Source organism: Bombina bombina, chromosome 4 (assembly GCF_027579735.1).
Source record: "Bombina bombina isolate aBomBom1 chromosome 4, aBomBom1.pri, whole genome shotgun sequence".
NCBI lineage: Eukaryota > Metazoa > Chordata > Amphibia > Anura > Bombinatoridae > Bombina > Bombina bombina.
This window is the reverse complement of record NC_069502.1, coordinates 1,175,146,608-1,175,170,959: the sequence shown is the minus strand read 5'-3', so window position 1 is coordinate 1,175,170,959 and position 24,352 is coordinate 1,175,146,608. Positions and strand designations below refer to the sequence as shown.

General features: G+C 38.2%; 1 protein-coding gene across 1 annotated transcript in view; it reads right to left on the bottom strand.

Annotated features, from left to right (window-relative positions):
- Nucleotides 1–24,352, bottom strand: part of ALK (ALK receptor tyrosine kinase) — a 633,273-nt gene that overhangs the window by 239,440 nt on the left and 369,481 nt on the right. The window contains exon 6 of the mRNA XM_053712803.1: nt 23,238–23,407. Coding sequence (XP_053568778.1) covers nt 23,238–23,407 — 170 coding nt within the window. The remainder of the gene's footprint in view (nt 1–23,237; nt 23,408–24,352) is intronic.

Here is a 24,352-nt window from a genome sequence, read left to right as displayed (position 1 = left end):
TAAAAGGGGTGCAACGGTCCTGTATGTTATATGAAATCTATTTTAAACATACTTCTGGCACAAGGTGGATGCCAGTATGATGTCTGTACTGAGGTCTCACATGGATATAAAAATGACACTGTTTTAATTTTTTAGGCCGTTTTGGGCTTTTGTAAATAGCTAGATGTAAAACCCATTATAACAGAAAGTGTCAAAGAAAATATCCCCCACACCATTGCACCACCACCAGCCTGAACCATTGATACAAGGCAGGATGGATCCTTGCTTTCATGTTGTTTATGCCAAATTCTGACCCTACCATCTGAATGTCGCAGCTGAAATCGAGACTCATCAGACCAGGCAATGTTTTTCCAATCTTCTATTGTGAAATTTTGGTGAGCCTGTACGAATTTTAGCCTCAGTTTCCTGTTCTTAGGTGACAGAAGTGGCACCCGGTGTGGTCTTCTGCTGCTGTAGCCCATCTGCTTTAAGGTTCAACGTGTTGTGCATTCAGAGATTGTATTCTGCATTCCTTGGTTGTAACGAGTGGTTATTTGAGTTACTGTTGCCTTTCTATCATCTCAAACCAGTCTGTCCATTCTCCTCTGACCTCTGACATCAACAAGGCATTGTCGTTAACACAACTGCTGCTCACTGGATATTTTCTCTTTTTCGGACCATTCTCTTTAAACCCTAGAGATGGTTGGGCTTGAATATCCCAGTACATCAGCAGTTTTTTTAAATACTCAGACCAGTCCATCTAGCACCAACAACCATGCCACGCTCAAAGTCACTTAAATCCCCTTTCTTCCCCATTCTGATACTCGTCTTCACCACGTCTAGATACCTAAATGCATTGAGTTGCTGCCATGTGATTGGCTGACTAGCAATTTGTGTTATCAAACAATTAAACAGGTGTACCTAATAAAGTGTCTGGTGAGTGTGTGTGTATATATATATATATATATATATATATATATATATATGTATTTAAAATATGAAAATAACATTTTCCAGTATATTAAGAACATTGTAACGTGAATGTTTTTTTCTTTTACTTATATATTACATTCCAAAGTTCTTCATATATAATTTTTTTTTAATTTTGAATATTTAATATATATTTCTATATATATCTGATAATGTTAATGTGATATATATATTTATACTTTTCTGCTAAAACCTTTCTCTTAAAGGGACATTCTACACTAGAATTGTTATTGTTTAAAAAGATAGCTAAAGCCTTCACTACCCATTCCCCAGCTTTACACAACCAACATTATTAGATTAATATACTTTATAACATTTAAACCTCACATTTTCTGCCTGTTTCAAAGGCTGTATTGACAGCAGTGGTGGTTTGTGGGTTATTTAAATGGGGGCTCACAATACATAAATTTACCCAATGATATCAAAACTGCATCCAAACAAATTTAATCACGTTATTTTGGAAACATTTTTTTTTGTTTAGCACCAATGGGTCCGATGGTGGTGAATTTTAGGATGTTGGGGAAGGGATCTGTGAGGGGGAGGGAGGTAGGATATCGAGGGGGGCAGCTACACTACAGAAAATTAGTTTGTAATAAATAAATAAAAATATTACACAATTTTTTGGGGCAAACTGGGTACTGCCAGTACCCAAAATGGTGGCAAATAGGTAGAGGGGGGAGGGTTAGAGAGCTGTATGGGGGGATCAGGGAGGTTGGCGGCTAAGAGGGGATTCAACACTGCAGAATCAATTGGGGAATTTAAATGCGTTTTTTTTTGTACTGGCAGACTTTCTTCCAGTACTTAAGATGGCGGTGACAATTGTGAGGTGGGGGAGGGAAGAGAGCTTTTTGAGGGGGGGCCAGGGAGGGTTCAGGGGGTGGGATGTGTCAGGTGGGAGGCTGATCTCTACACTAAAGCTAAAATTAACCCTACAAGCTACCTAATTAACCCCTTCAATGCTGGGCATAATAAAAGTGTGGTGCGCAGCGGCATTTAGCGGGCTTCTAATTACCAAAAAGCAACACCAAAGCCATATATGTCTGCTATTTCTGAACAAAGGGGATCACAGAGAAGCTTATACAACCATTTGTGCCATAATTGCACAAGCTGTTGGTAAATAATTTCAGTGAGAAACCTAAAATTGTGAAACATTTAACAATTTTTTTTATTTGATCGCATTTGGCGGGGAAATGGTGGCATGAAATATACCAAAATGGGCCTAGATCAATACTTTGGGTTGTCCACTACACTAAAAGCTCAAATAAACCCTACAAGCTCCCTAATTAACTCCTTGACTGCTGGGCATAATACACGTGTGGTGCGCAGTGGCATTTAGCGGACTTCTAATTACCAAAAAGCAACGCCAAAGCCATATATGTCTGCTATATGATCGCATTTGGCGGTGAAATGGTGGCATGAAATATACCAAAATGGGCCTAGATCAATACTTTGGGTTGTCTACTAGAAAAAAATATAAACATGTCAAGGGATATTCAGGGATTCCTGACAGATATCAGGGTTCCAATGTAACTAGCGCTAATTTTGAAAAAAAGTGGTTTGGAAATAGCAAAGTGCTACTTGTATTTATTTCCCTATAACTTGCAAAAAAAGCAAAGAACATGTAAACATTGGGTATTTCTAAACTCAGGACAAAATTTAGAAACTATTTAGCATGGGTGTTTTTTGGTGGTTGTAGATGTGTAACAGATTATGGGGGTCATATTTAGAAAAAGTGTGTTATTTCCATCATATTTTATACATTTTTTAATAGTAAATTATAAGATATGATGAAAATAATGGTATCCTTAGAAAGTCCATTTTATGGAGAGAGAAACGGTATATAATATGTGTGGGTACATAAATGAGTAAGAGGAAAATTACAGCTAAACACAAACACCACAGAAATGTAAAAATAGCCCTGGTCCCAAACGGTCAGAAAATGGAAAAGTGCTATGGTCCTTAAGGGGTTAAAACAGCTAAACTGTGCATTTTAGGGCTCCAAAATTAGTGCTGTAGTGGTTACGCTGGGCTAGTTACTATGGCAACAAGTTGCGTAATTTTTGTAAGAAGAGCTAATTTTTCGAATTATGTGCATTGCCAGATGCTGATTTGGTGAAAATAAAGAGTCTTAAACAAATCTGCATAACCGCTACACGTGAAGCCAGTGTATAGCCCAATAAATGAACTGCAGAAGCCTAACAAACCACTTACTACTATAATGGCTAGATTACGAGTTTTGTATTATGAGTGAAAAAGCAGCGTTATGGCTCTTTTTCACTACCGCTGGTATTACACTTTTTTGGCCGTTACGCAACATTACTACCGCAGCTTTCAAAAAGTCCTTTTTGAATGGGACTTCCACAGCGCCGGTATTACTAGTCTGCCTGTCTGGCCAAAAAGTCAGCGGTACAGCCTATACCGTCTAGATCCATACCGTAAACTGAAAGTCAGTAGTTTTGGGTTTTACGCTACAAAGCTGTAGCATAAAATTCATAACTAAAGTGCTAAAAAGTACACAAACACCCATAAAGTACCTATTAACCCCTAAACCAAGGCCCTCCCGCATCGCAAACACTATGATAAACACATTAACCCCTAAACCGCCGTACTCCTGCATCGTAAACACTAGTTAAATATTATTAACCCCTAATCTGCTGTCCCTAACAAAGCCGCAACCAACATTACTGTTATTAAACTCTAATCTGCTGCCCCCAAGATCGTTGCCAGTATACTAAAGTTATTAACCCCTAAACCTAACCCTAAGTCAAACCCTAACACCACTAACTTTAACATAATTAAAATAAATCTAAATAAAAATTACAATTAATACCTAATTAATTCCTATTTAAAACTAAATACTTACCTATAAAATAAACCCTAAGATAGCTACAATATAACTAATAGTTACATTGTAGCTATCTTAGGTTTTATTTTTATTTCACAGCTAAGTTTGTATTTATTTTAACTAGGTAGAATAATTAGTAAATAGTCATTAACTATTTACTAGCTACCTAGTTAAAATAAATACAAATTTACCTGTAAAATAAAACCTAACCTGTCTTACACTAACACCTAACCTTACACTACAATTAAATCAATTACATTAATTAAATACAATTAACTAAATTACAATAACAAACACTAAATTACACAAAATAAAAAAGAAATGATAAAATATTTAAACTAATTACACCTAATTTAATAGCCCTATCAAAATAAAAAAGCCCCCCCCAAAATAAAAAAACCCTAGCCTAAACTAAACTACCAATAGCCCTTAAAAGCGCCTTTTGTGTGGCATCGCCCCAAAGAAATCAGCTCTTTTACCTGTAAAAAAAATACAAACACCCCCCCAACAGTAAAACCCACCACCTACACAACCAAACCCCCCAAATAAAATACTATCTAAAAAACCTAAACTCCCTATTGCCCTGAATAAACTCTTAAAAAAAACCTAACAATAACCCCCGAAGATCCACTTACAGTTTTTGAAGACCTGACATCCATCCTCAACGAAACGGCAGAAGTTCTCAGCGAAGCCAGCAGAAGTCTTCATCCAAGCAGGCCGAAGTCTTCATCCAAGCCAGCAGAAGTCTTCATCCAGACGGCATCTTCTATCTTCATCCATCCGTCACGGGAGCAGATCCATCTTCAAGACATCAGGCGCGGAGCATCCTCTTCTTCCGACAGCTAATGAAGAATGAAGGTTCCTTTAAGGGACGTCATCCAAGATGGCGTACCTTGAATTCCGATTGGCTGATAGAATTCTATCAGCCAATCGGAATTAAAGGTGAAAAAATCCTATTGGCTGATGCAATCAGCCAATAGGAATGAGCTTGCATTCTATTGGCTGTTCCAATCAGCCAATAGAATACAAGATCAATCCTATTGGCTGATTGGATCAGCCAATAGGATTGAAGTTCAATCCTATTGGCTGATTGCATCTGTGGTATTGTGAGCTTTGTAAATCAGGAAACAAGTATTTATGGCAATAGTTATGAAGGTTAGCCCTAAAATTAGAGCTTGTTGCTCTTTTTTGTATTAATCAGAAAACAACTTCTATGTAGCCTGATTAAACAATATGAGACATTTAATATATGATGAATTTTAGTATTAACTACAAACTTATGTGTTAATAAAAATAAGGATATAATGATGAGATACAATTCATATGTTCAATATATATCGAAAGGAAGCCACAGAAGGAGTAGATATACTGATATGGTCTGAATCAGTAACGATAGTAACAAAAATAGAACTCCTTTACTTCACGCAATCACACACATCCTAAAATATTTACAAGTTCAGACACTCCGCAAACATACATTGTTTGTTTGTAATGGATATTGCATATAATAGGATTTGCCCAATAATTCAGAATGGTGACAACAACATGCAGGTAAGAAGCTTAAAGGCTTTAGTTTAGTTCGTGTACGTTACCACCTTAGGGACCGTGAGTGTTCCGTTACCGCATTGGGAGATCCGTGACTGGGACAGGCAGCGTGTGTGAATGCGGCTTACTTCCGGGTAGCGGTAAAAAAGTAGTTCCGGCCGTTCAGTGATCCAGACTCGGTAATAACAAAGTTGCAACAAAAACATATGAGATTCAAAAAGGTAACAAAAGTAATCTTTGGAACGATACTTAGCACAGAATACAAGTGATAGGAGACCTGAAATAGGAATAGCTACATCAGAGTAGGTATGACTTCAATAATCAGGCAGTAAATGAATGCAACAGGTAGTCCTTAAATAGGAAGGAGATCACATAGGAGGAGTTAGAGTTAAAGGTATACCACATCTCCCCCCCTTCAAGGAAGCACCCCAGGGGATTCCAAACTAGGTTTCTCAGGATAGCGGCGATGGAAATTCCGCAGAAGACGGGGAGTGCGAAGATCAGAATGAAGTTGCCAAGAGTTATCCTCTGAACCATAACCCTTCCATTTCACAAGGTACTCCAACCTCCGTCTATGGATCCTAGAATCCAACACAGCTTCAACCTCATACTCTTCTCGATCATCAATGACTATCGGAGGTGGTCTAGACAAGGAGAGGGACTGAGGTGAAGGAAGATATGGCTTCAGCAAAGAGACGTGGAAAGAGGGGTGAATCTTAAAATCCTGAGGAAGCTCCAATCTCAAAGCATTTGGGTTGATTATTTTAGACACCTTAAAAGGACCCAAATATTGATTAGGTAGCTTTTTGCTAGGAATGGAAAGTTTAAGATTCTTTGTTGATAGCAGAACCAAATCTCCAATTTGATAGGTAGGACCTGCTGTATGATGGGTATCATACAACCTCTTCTGATATTCTTTGGCTTCTGAAAGATGTTTTTTTCAGGATGTCCAGCCTTTCATGTAAATTATTCGCAAAATCCAATGCAGAGGGTGAGTTTACTTGTTGAGAACTCAAAGAGATGGTGGTAGGATGATATCCGTAAGTAACAAAGAATGGGGATAATTTAGTTGATGAAGAAGTGGTATTATTATAACAGAACTCTGCCAAAGGTAGATAAGATGACCAATCATCCTGAAGATGAGATATGTAACAGCGAAGATATTGCTCAAGGGTTTGGTTAAGTCGTTCCGTGAGACCATTTGTCTGGGGGTGAAATGCAGTCGAGTATCTTGAATCAATCTGGATTAGCTTGCATAAAGATCTCCAGAAATTAGAGGTAAACTGAGTACCACGGTCAGTTATAATAACTTTAGGCAATCCATGTAAGCGAACTATATTGTCTAAGAAAACATGAGCTGTTGTGAAAGCTGTAGGCAGACCTTTTAATGGAATGTAATGAGCCAGTCTTGTTAAATGGTCAATGACAACTAAGATAGTATTGTATTGATGGGATTCAGGTAATTCAACAATAAAGTCCATTGATATGGTACTCCAAGGTTTGTCAGGAATAGGCAGAGGAGACAAAAGACCTGATGGTCTTTTGTGAACTAACTTATTTCTGGCACAGGTATCACAATGTTTTACATAATTTGTTATATAAGCATCCATGAGTGGCCACCAATAATTTCTCCTAGTTAGGTCAATAGTTTTGGAAATACCTGGATGACCCGCAAGAGTCCCATCATGGGTTTGTTTGAGGATGGAAGATCTCATCTGTTGGGGAATGTAAAGTTTAGATTTATGGTAAAAAAGACCAGTATTGGAATCTTTCTGACAGTCTATTCCATGTGGTGGTTCATGCTTTAATTCTTTTAATATATCTTCTTCCAAAGGTGTAAGTAAACCTATAATCTTTTCTTTTGGAATGATTTGGTTGATTTGATCTTGAGTGTCTTGATCATGTTGTCTAGAGAGAGCATCGGCCTTGGTATTCAAGTGTCCCGGTCTGTATGTTAGAAGAAAATTAAAACGATCAAAAAATATCGACCATCTTGCTTGGCGTGCAGACAAAGTCTTACTTGTCTTTAGGAATTCAAGATTTTTATGGTCAGTAAAAATCTTAAAAGGCAGTTTGGAACCTTCTAATAAATGTCTCCAGTGTTCAAGGGCACGTTTTATAGCTAGAAGTTCTTTATCTCCTATGCTATAGTTTTTCTCAGCGCTAGTCAACATCTTCGAATAAAAAGCGATAGGATGAATCTCAGTCATGTTTTTATCCTGTTGTGACAATACTGCACCGATACCTGAGTCAGATGCATCTACTTCAAGAATAAATTCCAAATCAAAGTCTGGCATAGCTAAGATGGGTACTGTGGTAAAATATTCTTTCAACTTGTTGAAAGCTTGACTTGCGGATTCTGTCCATTTAAATCTTTGTTTTTCACTAGTAAGTGCTGTTAATGGTTTAACGATTGAAGAGAAATTTTTAATAAACTTTCTATAAAAGTTCGCAAAACCAATGAAACGTTGTACAGATTTTGTTGAAGTGGGAGTAGGCCAATTTAAAATTGCTGATACCTTCTCCGGATCCATTTGTATTTTGTTGGGACTGATGATGTAACCCAAGAATTTTATTTCTGTAACATGAAAAGAACACTTTTCCAATTTAGCATATAATTTGTGTTCTTTTAAACGAGTTAACACCCAGCGTACATGTTTTTCATGTTCTTGTGATGTTCTAGAATAAATTAGGATGTCATCAAGGTATATTATGACACAGACGTCAATAAGGTCTCGGAATATCTCGTTTATAAAAAACTGAAAAGTTGCTGGGGCATTACTCAGACCGAAAGGCATTACATTATACTGAAAAAGGCCATATCTAGTCCGGAATGCCGTCTTCCATTCGTGACCCTCTTTGATTCTAATCAAATTATAAGCCCCCTTTAAATCTAGTTTGGTGTAAATAGTGGCACCAGTTAGACGCTCCAAAAGTTCTGGTATTAAAGGTAAAGGGTATCTGTTTTTTATTGTGATGTTATTTAATGCCCTATAATCAATAATAGGTCTTATGGTACCATCCTTGTTTCTTACTACAAAAAATTCCTGCAGCTGCAGGGGATGTGGAGTGTGAAATGAATCCCTTACGTAAATTTTCATCTAGGTCATTTCTAATATATTGGAGTTCCTCTTGAGAGAGAGGATAGATCTTACCATGAGGGATTTTAGAACCAGGTATTATATCGATAGGGCAGTCAAAATCCCTATGGGGTGGAAGGTTTTCTGCCTCTTTTAAATTGAATACTTCTGCCAAATCCTGATAACACAAGGGTAAACCATTATCAAGTGACGCTATGGTTTGATGTGGGTAACAAGTCTTTAATCAAAAGGCAGAATCTAATGTTACTTTACTTGAAACCCAATTTATGTTTGGGTTGTGTTTCTTCAACCAAGGATACCCTAAAATGAGAGTATGCTGATGTATTGATATGAGATCAAAGGATAAGTATTCAGTGTGTCCTTGGAATGATGTTACAAGAAGGGGAACAGTATGATGTGTGATAGGTCCTTGTTCTATGAATGAACCATCTATTAACTTAATGGAGACAGGGTTTTGTTTGCATATAACTGGTATTTTATTTTTATATACATAGGTGGAATCAATGTAATTGCCAGATGCTCCTGAATCAATTAATGCCTTGGTTTGGATATTTTTCTGGTCCCACTGTAAAGAAATGGACAAAGTCATATGGGTATCATTTGTAATGCTGTAAATAAAGTCACTGGTTATTGTCTTACCATTCTTTTGTTTTTTTAACATAGGACAAGTGGATACTGAATGTTCCTTGTGTGCACAGTATAAACAGAGGTTTTCCAACCTCCTTCTAATTTTTTCCTCTGGTGGCAGAGGTCCTCTAATAACTCCAATCTCCATGGGGGTAGCACTGCCATGAGCTCTGTCATGACTTGTAGTGACTTGGTAAGGTTTCCTGGATGGGTTTTCATAAGAGGCCCTCTCTGCTCTCCTTTCTCTCAAACGTCGATCCAAAGAGATGCTTAATTTGATAAGCCCCTCAAGAGTATCAGGGATCTCCAGACGTGAAAGTTCATCTTTGAGTGATTCAGACAACCCCAGACGATATTGATTCTTTAAACTGATTTCATTCCACTGAGAGTCCTCTGCCCACATCTGAAACTCAGTGGTATAATCTTCCACATTTCTCTTACCCTGTTTTAAAGACCTTAATCTCGTTTCAGCATTTATTTGAGTATTTGAGTCTTGATATAGACTAGTCAAAGCAGAAAAAAAATCCTGTAATGAATCTAAGATAGGGTTATTGTTTTCGAAAAACCTATTAGCCCAAGTCCTAGGTTCACCTTGTAAAAAAGATATTGTGGTACATACTTTAATCCGCTCAGTGTGATAAGTCTTAGGTCTAAGGGAGAATAATAAGTTACAGGCATTCTTAAATTCCCTGAACACAGAACGTTTCCCTGAGAAGGGTTGTGGATAATTAATATGAGGTTCAGGTGGATCATGAGGTTTTTGTGAAACATAATCTTTAACTATAGTTTTAAGTGCAGCATTTTCAGTTTGCACTTCAGTTACTGCTCTTGCCAAATAATCAAGTTTGAGATAGACATTATTAAACTCCTTCTTTATTTCATTAGGATCCATAATAGTAAATGTTCCAATCAAAAAAGATTTTGATTGTCTTTTGGGCCTGATTATTATGTGGTATTGTGAGCTTTGTAAATCAGGAAACAAGTATTTATGGCAATAGTTATGAAGGTTAGCCCTAAAATTAGAGCTTGTTGCTCTTATTTGTATTAATCAGAAAACAACTTCTATGTAGCCTGATTAAACAATATGAGACATTTAATATATGATGAATTTTAGTATTAACTACAAACTTATGTGTTAATAAAAATAAGGATATAATGATGAGATACAATTCATATGTTCAATATATATCGAAAGGAAGCCACAGAAGGAGTAGATATACTGACATGGTCTGAATCAGTAACGATAGTAACAAAAATAGAACTCCTTTACTTCACGCATTCACACACAGCCTAAAATATTTACAAGTTCAGACACTCCGCAAACATACATTGTTTGTTTGTAATGGATATTGCATATAATAGGATTTGCCCAATAATTCAGAATGGTGACAACAACATGCAGGTAAGAAGCTTAAAGGCTTTAGTTTAGTTCGTGTACGTTACCACCTTAGGGACCGTGAGTGTTCCGTTACCGCATTGGGAGATCCGTGACTGGGACAGGCAGCGTGTGTGAATGCGGCTTACTTCCGGGTAGCGGTAAAAAAGTAGTTCCGGCCGTTCAGTGATCCAGACTCGGTAATAACAAAGTTGCAACAAAAACATATGAGATTCAAAAAGGTAACAAAAGTAATCTTTGGAACGATACTTAGCACAGAATACAAGTGATAGGAGACCTGAAATAGGAATAGCTACATCAGAGTAGGTATGACTTCAATAATCAGGCAGTAAATGAATGCAACAGGTAGTCCTTAAATAGGAAGGAGATCACATAGGAGGAGTTAGAGTTAAAGGTATACCACAGCATCAGCCAATAGGATTTTTTCACCTTTAATTCTGATTGGCTGACAGAATTCTATCAGCCAATAGGAATTTAAGGGATGCCATCTTGGATGACGGCCCTTAAAGGAACCTTCATTCTTCATTAGCCGTCAGAAGAAAAGGATGCTCCGCGCCAGATGTCTTGAAGCTGGAGCCAGTCCACGCCGGATGGATGAAGATAGAAGATGCCGTCTGAATGAAGACTTCTGCTGGCTTGGATGAAGACTTCGGCCTGCTTGGATAAAGACTTCTGTTGGCTTAACTGAGGACTTCTGCCGCTTCAGATGGATTTTGGGTCTTCAAAAACTGTAAGTGGATCTTCGGGGGTTAGTGTTAGGTTTTTTTAAGGGTTTATTGGGTGGGTTTTATTTCTAGCTTAGGGTTTGGGCTGAAAAAGAGCTAATTGCCCTTTTAAGAGCAATGCCCATCCAAATGCCCTTTTCAGGGCAATGGGGAGCTTAGGTTTTTTAGATAGGTTTTTATTTGGGGGGTTTGGTTGTGTGGGTGGTGTGTTTTACTGTTGGGGGGTTGTTTGTATTTATTTTACAGGTAAAAGAGCTGATTTCTTTGGGGCAATGCCCCGCAAAAGGCTCTTTTAAGGGCTATTGGTAGTTTAGGCTAGGTTTTTTTTTTATTTTGGGGGGGCTTTTTTATTTTGATTGCGCTATTAGATTAGGTGTAATTAGTTTCAATATTTGATCATTTCTTTTTTATTTTGTGTAATTTAGTGTTTTTTTTTTGTAATTTAGTTAATTGTATTTAATTAATGTAATTGATTTAATTGTAGTGTAAGGTTAGGTGTTTGTGTAAAACAGGTAAGGTTTTATTTTACAGTTAAATATGTATTTATTTTAGCTAGGTAGCTAAATTAATCTTTGACCAGGTGGGAGTGACAATTCTGAGTAAGCTAGACCTGCATGATTGAAAATTACAATCGAGTTTAGTAAATCATGTTGAGATGGAACGGTTGCTGTCATCTTTCAATGCTCCTGACACCTATTCTTGATTTTGAAACAATGTATATATCATATCCAATGATTCATTTGAAATTTCTAAACTTCTTTCTACTAAATTCAAGTATTTTAAACAAAATTTTATTTTTTTTAATTACACAGAGAAGCTCCCTTCTTCTTTACATGTCTAACTACTCAACCAAAAACATTCATACCGAGTACAATTCCGGTTGTATTTGTACATTTAGCAAATTGAGGGATGAAACTGGAGTCAAACTCAAAAGCTTAGAGGAAATGGACATCTCTTTAGACTTTTACCAAAAGTAACAATGTGGTTCATATCTGTCACCTTTAGAAACCTGTAGAATTTTCTAGGGAAGAGGTTTAAGTATTTTGATGGAAGGTCAGATAAGACTAAGGGGCCGATTTACCAATGTCTCATGGACATGATACGCTGTCTGCATTTAACATTGCACAAGCAGTTCTGGTGAACTGCTTGTGCAATGCCGCCCCTTGCAGATTCGTGGCCAATCGGCCGCCAGCAGGGGGTGTCAATCAACCCAATCGTATAGGATTGGGCGGATTGATGTCCGCAGCCTCAGATGTAGTGGACCAGTTAAGGAGCAGCGGCCTTAAGACCGCTGTTTCTTAACTTATGTTTCCGGCGAGCCTGAAGGCTCGCGCGGAAACAGGGGCATCAGGGGCCATTCGGTCCCTGATAAATCGGCCTCAATGCCTTAAAGTGATAGTAAATCCTAGTGTTTTTGAAATGCTAGGATTTAACAAATAAAGGGGACTTTTAGTCATGAAGTATAAAATAATTTGTGCTGAAAGTTCCTTTATTTGCCTCTAGCGTATGTGGCGCTGATCACCTCAGGCTGCCCACAGCAGGACGCTATTTTTTCAATGAGGTAATGTTTCCACATCTTAGCCAATAGTTGTGCGGCCCAGATGGCATTATGCCAGATAGCTCGCATGCTATTGGCTAAGTTCACATCACTGAATAAGTAACGTTCTGCCGTGGGAGGCCTGAGGAGCTCAGCGAGGCATAAGCTGCAGATAAATAAATGAATGTACAGCACAAATTATTTTATACTTCATGACTAATGTTCCCTTTATTTGTTGAACTGGTAAATCCTAGCATTTCAAAAATGCTCGGATTTAACAACACTTTAACATTCATGGCTTCTAAAATTTCACAACAGCTAAAACAATCCCCACAGTTATTCCCCACAGAATTTATTCTGTTGCTTTCTCTGCTTTACTATTTTTACCATGAAAACCAGAGAGGTCCTTTCTGGTTGAATGACCCAGAAGATTTAGATAGTGCACTTTCTAAGGGACAAAAAGGTCACGTTTTTTAATACAGTGACCATGATGACTTAAAAAATTCTTACCCAAACCCATTTTTCTCTCACCACCTGTTTAGGAACACGTCATTTTCAATAAACGTGTTTCAGTTCCTGCCTATAAGCACCTAACAATGTACAATGTAGAAAAGTCCTCTAAGATGATTGGCCCCTGTAGAGGCAACTAGCAATGTATGCTAATACTAGCTCTCTTATGACTAACACGCTACCAGCACATATTTTATTCAAATGCACCTCTAATGGGATGTACTAGGTTTTTGATTTTTGCATTATGCGGTCTAACAAGGTTCTTGCTATGTTTTGCAGTATTCCCCAATTTACTTAGCAGATACTTTCTGGAGATGGTTAGTCAAAATATGCAGATTATTTAAATATAACCAGATCCTGAGAGCTTTACCACTGAGCTTTTTTATGATCAACTCCTGCTGCTAAAATTCTCATTTTCTGTTATTTTTTTCATGTTCTTTCAATTAATTGCTTTTTTAATATTTTCAATCCACATGTCCAAATTTGAGGTACTTACATTTTTCTAAATATATCTGTTAAAGGGACAATAAACACCTCAAGATAGTAATATAAATTGTTTAATTACATGTATTAAAACAACCTTGCAATATACTTTTATTTATTTTGTTATCCTTTCCTGTAATTTAATTCTGAATATTGTGGGCTTTCCAATTCATGTTAAACATGGAAGTGCAGACACAGCAATTTTCCACACAGTCATTGGTTGCACACTCTAGTAAGCCATTTATAACCATTTCTAATTGGCCTCAGCCAAAAAGGTAACCTAAGTTACAATATGGCGGCGACCACTGCTTTATGGACATTAAAGGACCAGTCAACACAGTAGATTTGCATAATCAACAAATGCAAGATAACAAGACAATGCAATAGCACTTAGGCCTCTATTTATCAAGCTGTCAACCGTAAATACGCTGGAATTCCGCAGCGTATTTGTGGCAAGCCTGATTCGCCTTAGTTATCAAAGGCTAGAGTCTGGCAAAAGTAGAATATAGTGACGTAACATACGATCCGCCGGACTCAGTCCGACACAGATCGATGGTTACGTCACTGCAGATGTTCCGAACGCAAGTTTGGCACAATCTGACTACTTTTGGAAGTTATCAAGATCCTAGCAGGTACGCTCGGCACTTTTCCGGCCCAGCATACCTGGTTTTCAATCCGCCACCCTTGAGGTGGCGGATGCCATAGGAATCAATGGGAGTCTGACAGCAGCGAAAGCTCAGGTTCGCTGCTGCCCGATATCCCATTGATTCCTATGGGAAATGTCTACACCTAACACCCTAACATGTACCCCGAGTCTAAACACCCCTAATCTGCCCCCCCTACACCGCTGCAACTTACATTATACTTATTAACCCCTAAACCGCCGCTCCCGGAGCCCACCACAACTAAATAAAATGTTTAACCCCTAAACCGCCGCTCCCGGAGCCCACCACAACTATAATAAATATATTAACCCCTAAACCGCTGCTCCCGGAGCCCGCCGCCACCTACATTATACATATTAACCCCTATCCTGCCCCCTTACACCGCCGCCACTATAATAAAGTTATTAACCCCTAAACCTAAGTCTATCCCTAACCCTAACACCCCCTAACTTAAATATAATTTAAATAAATCTAAATAAATATTACTATTATTAACTAAATTATTCCTGTTTAAAACTAAATACTTACCTGTAAAATAAACCCTAAGATAGCTACAATATAATTAATAATTACATTGTAGCTATTTTAGGATTTATTTTTATTTTACAGGCAAGTTTGTATTTATTTTAACTAGGTACAATAGTTAATAAATAGTTAAAATAGCTAAAATAAATACAAAATTACCTGTAAAATAAATCCTAACCTAAGTTACAATTAAACCTAACACTACACTATCATTAAAATAATTACATAAATTAACTACAATTAAATAAAGCTAATTACAATTAAATAAACAAACTAAAGTACAAAAAAACCCACTAAATTACAGAAAATAAAAAAAATTACAAGAATTTTAAACTAATTAACCTAATCTAAGCCCCCTAATAAAATAAAAAGCCCCCCAAAATAATAAAATTCCCTACCCTATACTAAATTACAAATAGCCCTTAAAAGGGCCTTTTGCGGGGCATTGCCCCAAAGTAATCAGCTCTTTTACCTGTAAAAAAAGAAATACAACCCCCACAACATTAAAACCCACCACCCACACACCCAACCCTACTCTAAAACCCACCCAAACCCTCCTTAAAAAAACCTAACACTGAAGATCACCCTACCTTGAGCCGTCTTCACCCAGCAGGGCACAAGTGGACCTACAGAGGGGCAGAAGCCTTCATCCGATCTGGGCAGAAGAGAACATCCAGACTGGCAGAATTCTTCATCCAGGCGGCATCTTCTATCTTCATCCATCCGGAGCGGGTCCATCTTCAATCCAGCCGGCGCAGAGCATCCTCTTCCATCGACGTCCTAAAGAAGAATGAAGGTTCCTTTAAATGACGTCATCCAAGATGGCGTCCCTTGAATTCCGATTGGCTGATAGGATTCTATCAGCCAATCGGAATTAAGGTAGGAAAAATCCTATTGGCTGATACAATCAGCCAATAGGATTGAGCTTGCATACTATTGGCTGATTGGATCAGCCAATAGGATTGAACTTCAATCCTATTGGCTGATTGCATCAGACAATAGGATTTTCCTACCTTAATTCCGATTGGCTGATAGAATCCTATCAGCCAATCGGAATTCAAGGGACTCCATCTTGGATGACGTCATTTAAAGGAACCTTCATTCTTCGTTAGGACGCCGATAGAAGAGGATGCTCTGCGCCGGCTGGATTGAAGATGGAGCCACTCCGGATGGATGAAGATAGAAGATGCCTCCTGGATGAAGACTTCTGCCGGTCTGTATGTCCTCTTTTGCCCGGATCGGATGAAGACTTCTGCCGGTCTGGAGGTCCACTTGTGCCCGGCTGGGTGAAGACGGCTCAAGGTAGGGTGATCTTCAGGGGGTTAGTGTTAGGTTTTATTAAGGGGGGTTTTGGTGGGTTTTAGAGTAGGGTTGGGTGTGTGGGTGGTGGGTTTTAATGTTGGGGGGTTGTATTTCTTTTTTTACAGGTAAAAGAGCTGATTACTTTTGGGCAATGCCCCGCAAAAGGCCCTATTTGTAATTTAGTATAGGGTAGGGAATTTTATTATTTTGGGGGCTTTTTATTTTATTTGGGGGCTTAGATTAAGTGTAATTAGTTTAAAATTCTTGTAATTTTTTTATTTTCTGTAATTTAGTTTTTTTTTTGTACTTTAGTTAATTTTATTTAATTGTAATTAGTTTTATTTAATTGTAGTTAATTTATGTAATTATTTTAATGATAGTGTAGTGTTAGGTGTAATTGTAACTTAGGTTAGGATTTATTTTACAGGTAATTTTGTATTTATTTTAGCTAGGTAGTTATTAAATAGTTAATAATTATGTAATAACTATTTTACCTAGTTAAAATAAATACAAAGTTGCTTGTAAAATAAAAATAAATCCTAAAATAGCTACAATGTAACTATTAGTTATATTGTAGCTAGCTTAGGGTTTATTTTATAGGTAGGTATTTAGTTTTAAATAGGAATAATTTAGTTAATAATAGTAATATTTATTTAGATTTATTTAAATTATATTTAAGTTAGGGGGTGTTAGGGTAAGGGTTAGACTTAGGTTTAGGGGTTAATAAATTTATTATAGTGGCGGCGGTGTAGGGGGGGCAGGATAGTGGTTAACATGTATAATGTAGGTAGCGGCGGGCTCCGGGAGCTGCGGTTTAGGGGTTAAACAATTTATTTAGTTGTGGCAGGGTCCGGGATCAGCAGGATAGGGGTTAATAACTTTATGTAGGTGGCGGCGGTATAGGGGGTGGCAGATTAGGGGTTAATAGGTATAATGTAGGTGGCGGGGTCCGGGAGCGGCGGTTTAGGGGTTAATATATTTATTATAGTTGTGGTGGGGTCCGGGTGCGGCGGTTTAGGGGTTAATATATTTATTATAGTTGTGGCGGGGTCCGGGAGCGGCGGTTTAGGGGTTAATAAGTTTATTTAGTTGCGAGGGGCTCCGGGAGTGGCGATTTAGGGGGTAAACAGTATAGTATAGTGTGGGTGCTTAGTGACAGTATAGCAAGAAAGCTGCGAATAAGCCGAAGAGCAGCGAGATCGATGACTGTTAGTTAGCAACAGTCCACTGCTCAGTGTACCGTACTTGGTGCGCGGCTTTTTGACAGCTTTCTTGATAAATTTGGCGAACGTATTCAGGTCCGCAGCGGAGATGTTAGGCGATCTTAGGCAAGCGTATTGGGGCCAGCGAATGCAGGTAAGTAGACAGCTTGATAAATAGAGGCCTTAGTCTGAACTTCAAATGAGTAGTAGATTTTTTTTCTGTCAATTTTAAAAGTTATATCTTTTTTCACTCCCCCTGTACCATGTAACAGCCATCAGCCAACCACAAATGCATACACGTACCATGTGACAGCCATCAGCCAATCACAAATGCATACACATTTATTCTGTGAATTCTTGCACATGCTCAGTAGGAGCTGGTCACTCAAAGAGTTTAAATATAAAAAGACACTGCACATTTAGTTAATGGAAGTAAATTGGAAAGTTGTTTAAAATTACTGCTCTATCTAAATAATGAAAGTTTAATTTTGACTTGAGTGTCCCTTTAACTTTATCCTTATTTTTTCAATATTTAACCTTTTGAATGCTAAGAACTTTCCCACCTGGGTGCTTAGATTTTTTAAGTTTTTTTTTTATTTTTTTATTTTTTTGAGCAACATTTTTTTTAACTTTTTTTTCAGACCCCCAAGACTTACACTGATTAACTTTCCAATGGTGGGACTTGGGAGTCTGTAGCTGCTTAGATGCCTGAGATACAGGCTTCTAAGCAGCGTGCACCCTGCTCCTGTACTTAACATTGTTAAGTATAAATAAAGTTGCATGGTGACATCACCACGTTATTGCGTGTGACGTCACCATGCATAACATAAAGCTCCGGCGATGCCTATCACTATGCAGGCACGATCCCTGGGGTAGGATCGGGTGGGAGCCCCCAGATCTCCCTTAAGGTGGGAGAGTGCTAGCGACGGCTCAGAGCCGTCATTAGCACCAGAGTGGGAAACTCTGTGACGGCTCAGAGCCGTCATTAGCACTCAAGGGGTTAAACAACTAATACGGGGCCAGATTACAAATGGAGTGCTAATTAGCGTTAACTGCGCTAGGAATAAGCTTTATGCATGCTTCCTGTCGTGTTTCTAGAAAGCAATACTGAGCATTTCCCTTGTAATCTGGCCCAAAATAAGCTGTTGCTACATTACTTTTTGCTGGATAAAAAACTTGTAAGTTCAAACAAGTGAAATGCTTGTGTTGTTAAGCTATATGAGATTGCATTTATAACTTACATGTATTAATCTTTCTTTTGACACCATTAAATATTATCACAACAAAATTTATTTTTGAAGATAATAATGTAGTTAGTAGTAATACCAGAGTTTTGGTAAAATATACTTATGGTATTAAAATAACACAATGTATGAAAATTAATATTTGCAATTTTAAAAAATCATGATTATATTTAGGTATAGATATATCTATTTAAAAATAATTTGAACATGGGGGGCGGAGCCAACTGCCAACATTGACGGTCGCTAACACATGGAGCTCTGTTCATTAGTAAACTGAAGAGGCCAACTACTACTTAATAATTGACTAACAACTATTACAATAGCCTTCTAATTGTTCCTAGCCTGCCCCGAAATTGTTTTGCAGCTCTTTAGAGCCGTCTATCCCCACCATAACTATAAGACCCAGAGTTATAGGCGCAAATTCTGTGGCTCTGTCTGAGTCTCGAATATGGAGGAATCTTATGCCATGCTGCGGTCCTTATTTCAATACTTAGATGCTAAGATGGACAGTTACTTTTAAGAGCTCACTGCAGCATGTAGGGGCGAGGATGGAGTCTCTCCAGCCTGGTCTAATGAAGAGATTTCAACTTCCATTAGTAGGGGAGACCAAAGCATGGCACTTCAAAACGGAACGCCTCCGGATTACCCTGAGCCGCGAGATGGCATCTATCACTCCCGGAGGTGAAGGAGCTCAGTAAAAGTCAGCCAGAGACAGAAGCGGAACATCTCCTTCCACTAGTGAGGCATAATGATTTCGGGACTATGAACATCAGTCATATTTGCCCGGTTCCCTCTGACAATAGCCTGTACCTGGATAAGCCCTTAGCTCCTGTGTACCACAGAAGTCTGAAATCTCGCAACATTCTTTACGTCTATGGTCATCATCGCAGCGCAACCTACCAAGGCTCCCGTATCTGCACATGCGACATGGCGTTGCTTGTTTTGCTGCCGGTTGGGACTCAGTCAATGTTTATGCTGCCACTGAGTGTTTTGAATCTCCAGACCACCGTACATTCTGAAAGATGGATCCGCCTGGGTGTTGGCTAGATAAGTAGTTTTCGGCTATGTTGAGTGTGCAACCGGACTAAGGAGGGACTGACATGCTTTTACCCTAACTCCTCTCTCTCAAACTGCTCCTTTATGGACAAGCTTGGGACACTTGCGCTAACAGTACATACCTTCTACGTTACAAGCGCTTATCTCACTTGTATAACTACGTGAGTACTATACATTGGTTCTGACATATGCCTAGCTTATTTGAGAATCTGTAAGTCCAGAGAGGGCAGCCTCTTCAGCATTAAAATGTACTTATTTAAACTCTATTTCCTACAGACTAACAGTAATAGCGACATGTTTTTTAAATGTTTACTTGTTGTACACAAGCTATGTTTATGTGCTTACCCCGGGGGCAGATTACAGAAACAATGGTTTCAGGACAATTTCTCTGTGTATGTACCGCAGAGACTCAACTAGTCATGAAGGCTGTACTGATTCCTAGGGGCCTCTCTGATACAGACCTCAATGCATACAGAACGGTTAGACCCTACTATATACTATAAAACAAAAACTCTGTTTTTATAGGGAACTATACATTTGGGACCTTTGAATACCTTACAAGTCCAGTGGCAACACTCCATTGTTTCCTCCTCAAACCTCCCACCTACAGGAGCCGGATATAGATCTTATTCATCCCCAGATGCATTATCTGCGATAATTTTATTTATTTTTTTCTTTTTATATGCTATACATGTTAGTATAAAAGCTTGTTATTGTTTATATACTGCACTAGTTATATATCTTGTTAGATGTTCTGAGTTATCAACTGATTTTTACCACATGGACTGAAACCACAAATATGGTAGTCTGAATCACATTTACTGACCTTGGGTAAGGCTTTTACTATAGTCAACCCATTTCAGGAAATATAAGTACTTATTCTACTTGGTTACACCCTATCTCACTGAGCATCACACATTTACACTTTTTAAGGACACAAAGGGGAAGTAGCATGGTCAATATTACCTACTATTTACTCTAACTAATAATTACAAGATCCTACATCTAGTAAGACACATCACAACTTGTTCAGTCCCAGCCAGGACATAGCTCCCAACATTCATTTTACAGGATCCCAGCCATAACTGTAGTCAATATTTTCCATCAGCCTAGGTAGTGCTACATTACTTTACAATCAGTCATATTGACTATTTTAACCTAGCTCACTCGAATCGGCCAAATCTCAGTAGTTTAGACACCTCTTTCTATGTATTCCATAAGGTGTGATTTTGTCTCCAATAGAGCAAATGGCATCCCGGTATTCATGGCTAGCTGCTATGGGTATAACTCCTACTATCCCATACTGGCCCTCTCTTTCACCAGATGATTGATTATGCTCCTATAGGGTGTCCATACGTATCTTTTTACAGGTTTTATTACGCACAACCCACCTCAAGTTTGAAACACGGTACTTTTATTAGTTCTTTGTATATAATGTTTGTTAAGTGTGACACAAAATTTTGATGCTCCAGCGGTTATGTTGCAATAGAAGTTTAACCGTAAGCTTAGCTTTCAGCTACCATAGTGCAATACCATCTACTCCTTGACTAACATCTCCCCTCTTACACCAGGTCTTATGTGATAAGGTGGATATTAGCAAAATAGTCCCATATAACCTCAATAATGTTTAGACTGCATATACTTAAACATTTACAATAAGTAACATATTTCGCACACTATCCTATTTATATAAACATTATTTGTTCTACACTTGACTGAGTATCCACACTAAGTAACACACAGTATATATTGGCTTATTCCCCTATACGTAATTTCTTCAGGAAGTTATACCTAGAGACCCAAAAGCCCCTCCAGATTCTTACCCTAATAGACTCTGCCCCCCTTCTCCCCTCTTTCATTTAGAGCAGCTCTTGCCCGCTGAACTTCCCTTCCCCCAAATAAAACCATCATACTAACCCCCATTTTACTCCAACTTACTTAGAATAGACAAATTACTATATGATTTCCACATTAATATGGGGACCATCCTTATCTTCACTCAGACAAAGGTTATAAAAAGTGGTTTCATTATTATATGTCCCAGCTATACATACCTTCCACACACAATTCCTTTCTATTACTCTCAATCCTATATATCCTACAGCTTATGTTCTACACGTCAGACATACTCTTATAACTTTCACCAGAAATTATACCCTTACTGGTGATCTTATTATTCTGCCTGGTTAAAGCCTTTACTTATATTATATATATATCTAGTAGACATGGCACTTATTAGTGAGATATTACTGTCTTAAAGTTTTGGACTAAATTTACTTTCTATAAGAGAATTGTATAGATGTATTTTTCAAGCTTGATATGTATTGGGACATATTTTCTGTTTTTCTTGTTGTAATTTCTCATTACCTCAATAAAAAATATTATTAAAAAAATAATAATAATAATACTTTGAACATATTCCCTATGTGAAGGACATTGGAATGTGAAATATTTACATTAAACACCTATTAAGTATGTATCTCTAGGTAAAAGACCTTTCCAGTTTTTTTCTCTAACAACTGAGATCTCATATCTTTGAGCACTTTTAACTTTTTATTGAAAACATTTTTTTTTAATAATTTGTATACGTTTTATTATGAGTGTAACTGTACTATTAAATGTATTTTTAATGTGTTTTGTGCAGCTTCTTATTCGAGCGTAACAGTTAACCAGAGCTTGCGATATCCCAACGTACGTTAAATTCAGTTGCACTTGAGCGAACGTGTTTATGTTTAACTTGTAATACGCCCGCAATAAACCTAGCAGTTAGCGTGCCACTCGTAATCTGTCCCTGAAACAACAGTAAACAGCTTGAGATTTTAATATAAAATGTATATGTCTAGTAAAACAGATTTGCAGTATACTTATTTATTTTGTTCTCTTTTCATGTAATTTTACACTCATTTTTCCCCCCAATTCTGAGCAGTGGAAGTGCACACTGCAGAGTTCACAAGCCTAACCTTGTTACATAAATGTCCCTAAGAAGAGGTGATAAGATATTGTAAAACAATGTGAGTTTTACTGGCAAATTGACAGCAGATAGCCATGTCTACTCTAGTAACAAGCTTGGATTGGCTTCTGCAAATAAGGTAAGCGGTGGATGGAGTTTGGCTACTGAAAAACAATTGAAACAAACAGAATGTTAATGTATTCTCCAAATGTTTACACTTGGCTGATATATTCTTTATAGGAAGACAGCAGAAATAGCAAGTAATTATAAGATGTTGACTACCCCTTTATTCTAGGGAAATGTAAAACAATTGTGCGCAGGGCAGTGAGGTTTCATTTTCAAATACTAGGGGGTAACTCATGGTCTCTCTGCTAATATATAGGAGGCAGGGTACGTGGATATGTACTGAGCACGATAACACCAAGGTAGCTGTCTTCTGTACATTTCCTATGGGTTATTCTTTCTTTACAGTTTTCTCTGTTTATACTGGTGATTCTGACCCTGGGCTTTGTTACCGTTTTCTCTGGTGCATTCTGGGATAAAATGAGCTGTTACCTCTCCATGACTCCTTGAAGGGAGAGCACAAGAGACTGCCAGACTCCCAGTCCTTCCCCATTGGCAAAGTGCCATAACTTCCTGCTTTTCGCTTTACCAGTTTTATTATCCACAAGCATAACAGAGATGTTTCCAAGCAGGAATCCTTCCAGGAGAAATGACATTCGGAGCTAAAGGACAGAAAAAGAAAAAAATGTCAAGTATCTGGAGAAGTGTGTATGTGTGTGTGTGATTGTGAGTGTGTGTGTAAGAGTGTGTGTGTCTGTTTGAGTGTATGCGTGTGAGAGTTATGAGTGTGAGTGTGTATGAGTGTGTGTGAGTGTGTGAGTGTGTGTGTGCATGAGTGAATATGTGTGCGAGCGAGTTGTGAGTGTGGTGTGTGTGTTTGTGTGTGAGTGTATATGTGTGTGAGAGAGTTGTGAGTGTTGTGTGTGTGTGAGAGAGTGTGTGTGAGTGTGTGTGTGAGTGTGTGTATGTGCGTGAGAGTGTGTGTGTATGTGTGAGAGTGTGTGAGTGTGTTTGAGAGAGAGAGTGTGTGTGTAAGAGTGTGTGTGTGTGTGTGTTTGAGAGAGAGAGAGTGTGTGTGAGTGTGTGTTTGAGAGAGAGAGAGAGAGAGTGTGTGTATGTAACAGTGTGTGTGTGTGTGTAAGAGTGTATGTGAGTGTTTTAGAGAGAGTGTGTGTTAGTGAGTGTCTGTGTATGTGCGTGAGAGTGTGTGTGTGAGAGTGTAAGAGAGAGAGAGAGTGTGTGTAAGAGTGTGTGTGTGTTTGAGAGAGAGTATGTGTGAGTATGTGTGTGAGAGTGTGTGTGAGTGTGTTTGAAAGAGAGTATGTGTGTGCTTGTGTTTGAGAGAGAGAGAGAGAGAGATAGATAGAGAGAGAGTGTGTGTAACAGTGTGTGTGTGTAAGAGTGTGTGTGTGTAAGAGTGTGTGTGTATGTAAAAGTGTGTGTGTGTAACAGTGTGTGTGTGTGTAACAGTGTATGTGTGTAACAGTGTGTGTGTGTGAGAGTGTGTATGTGTGTAAGAGAGTGTGTGTGTGCGTGTGTGTGTAACAGTGTGTGTGTGTGTGTGTGTGTGTATGTGTAACAGTGTGTGTGTGTGTGTGTGTAACAGT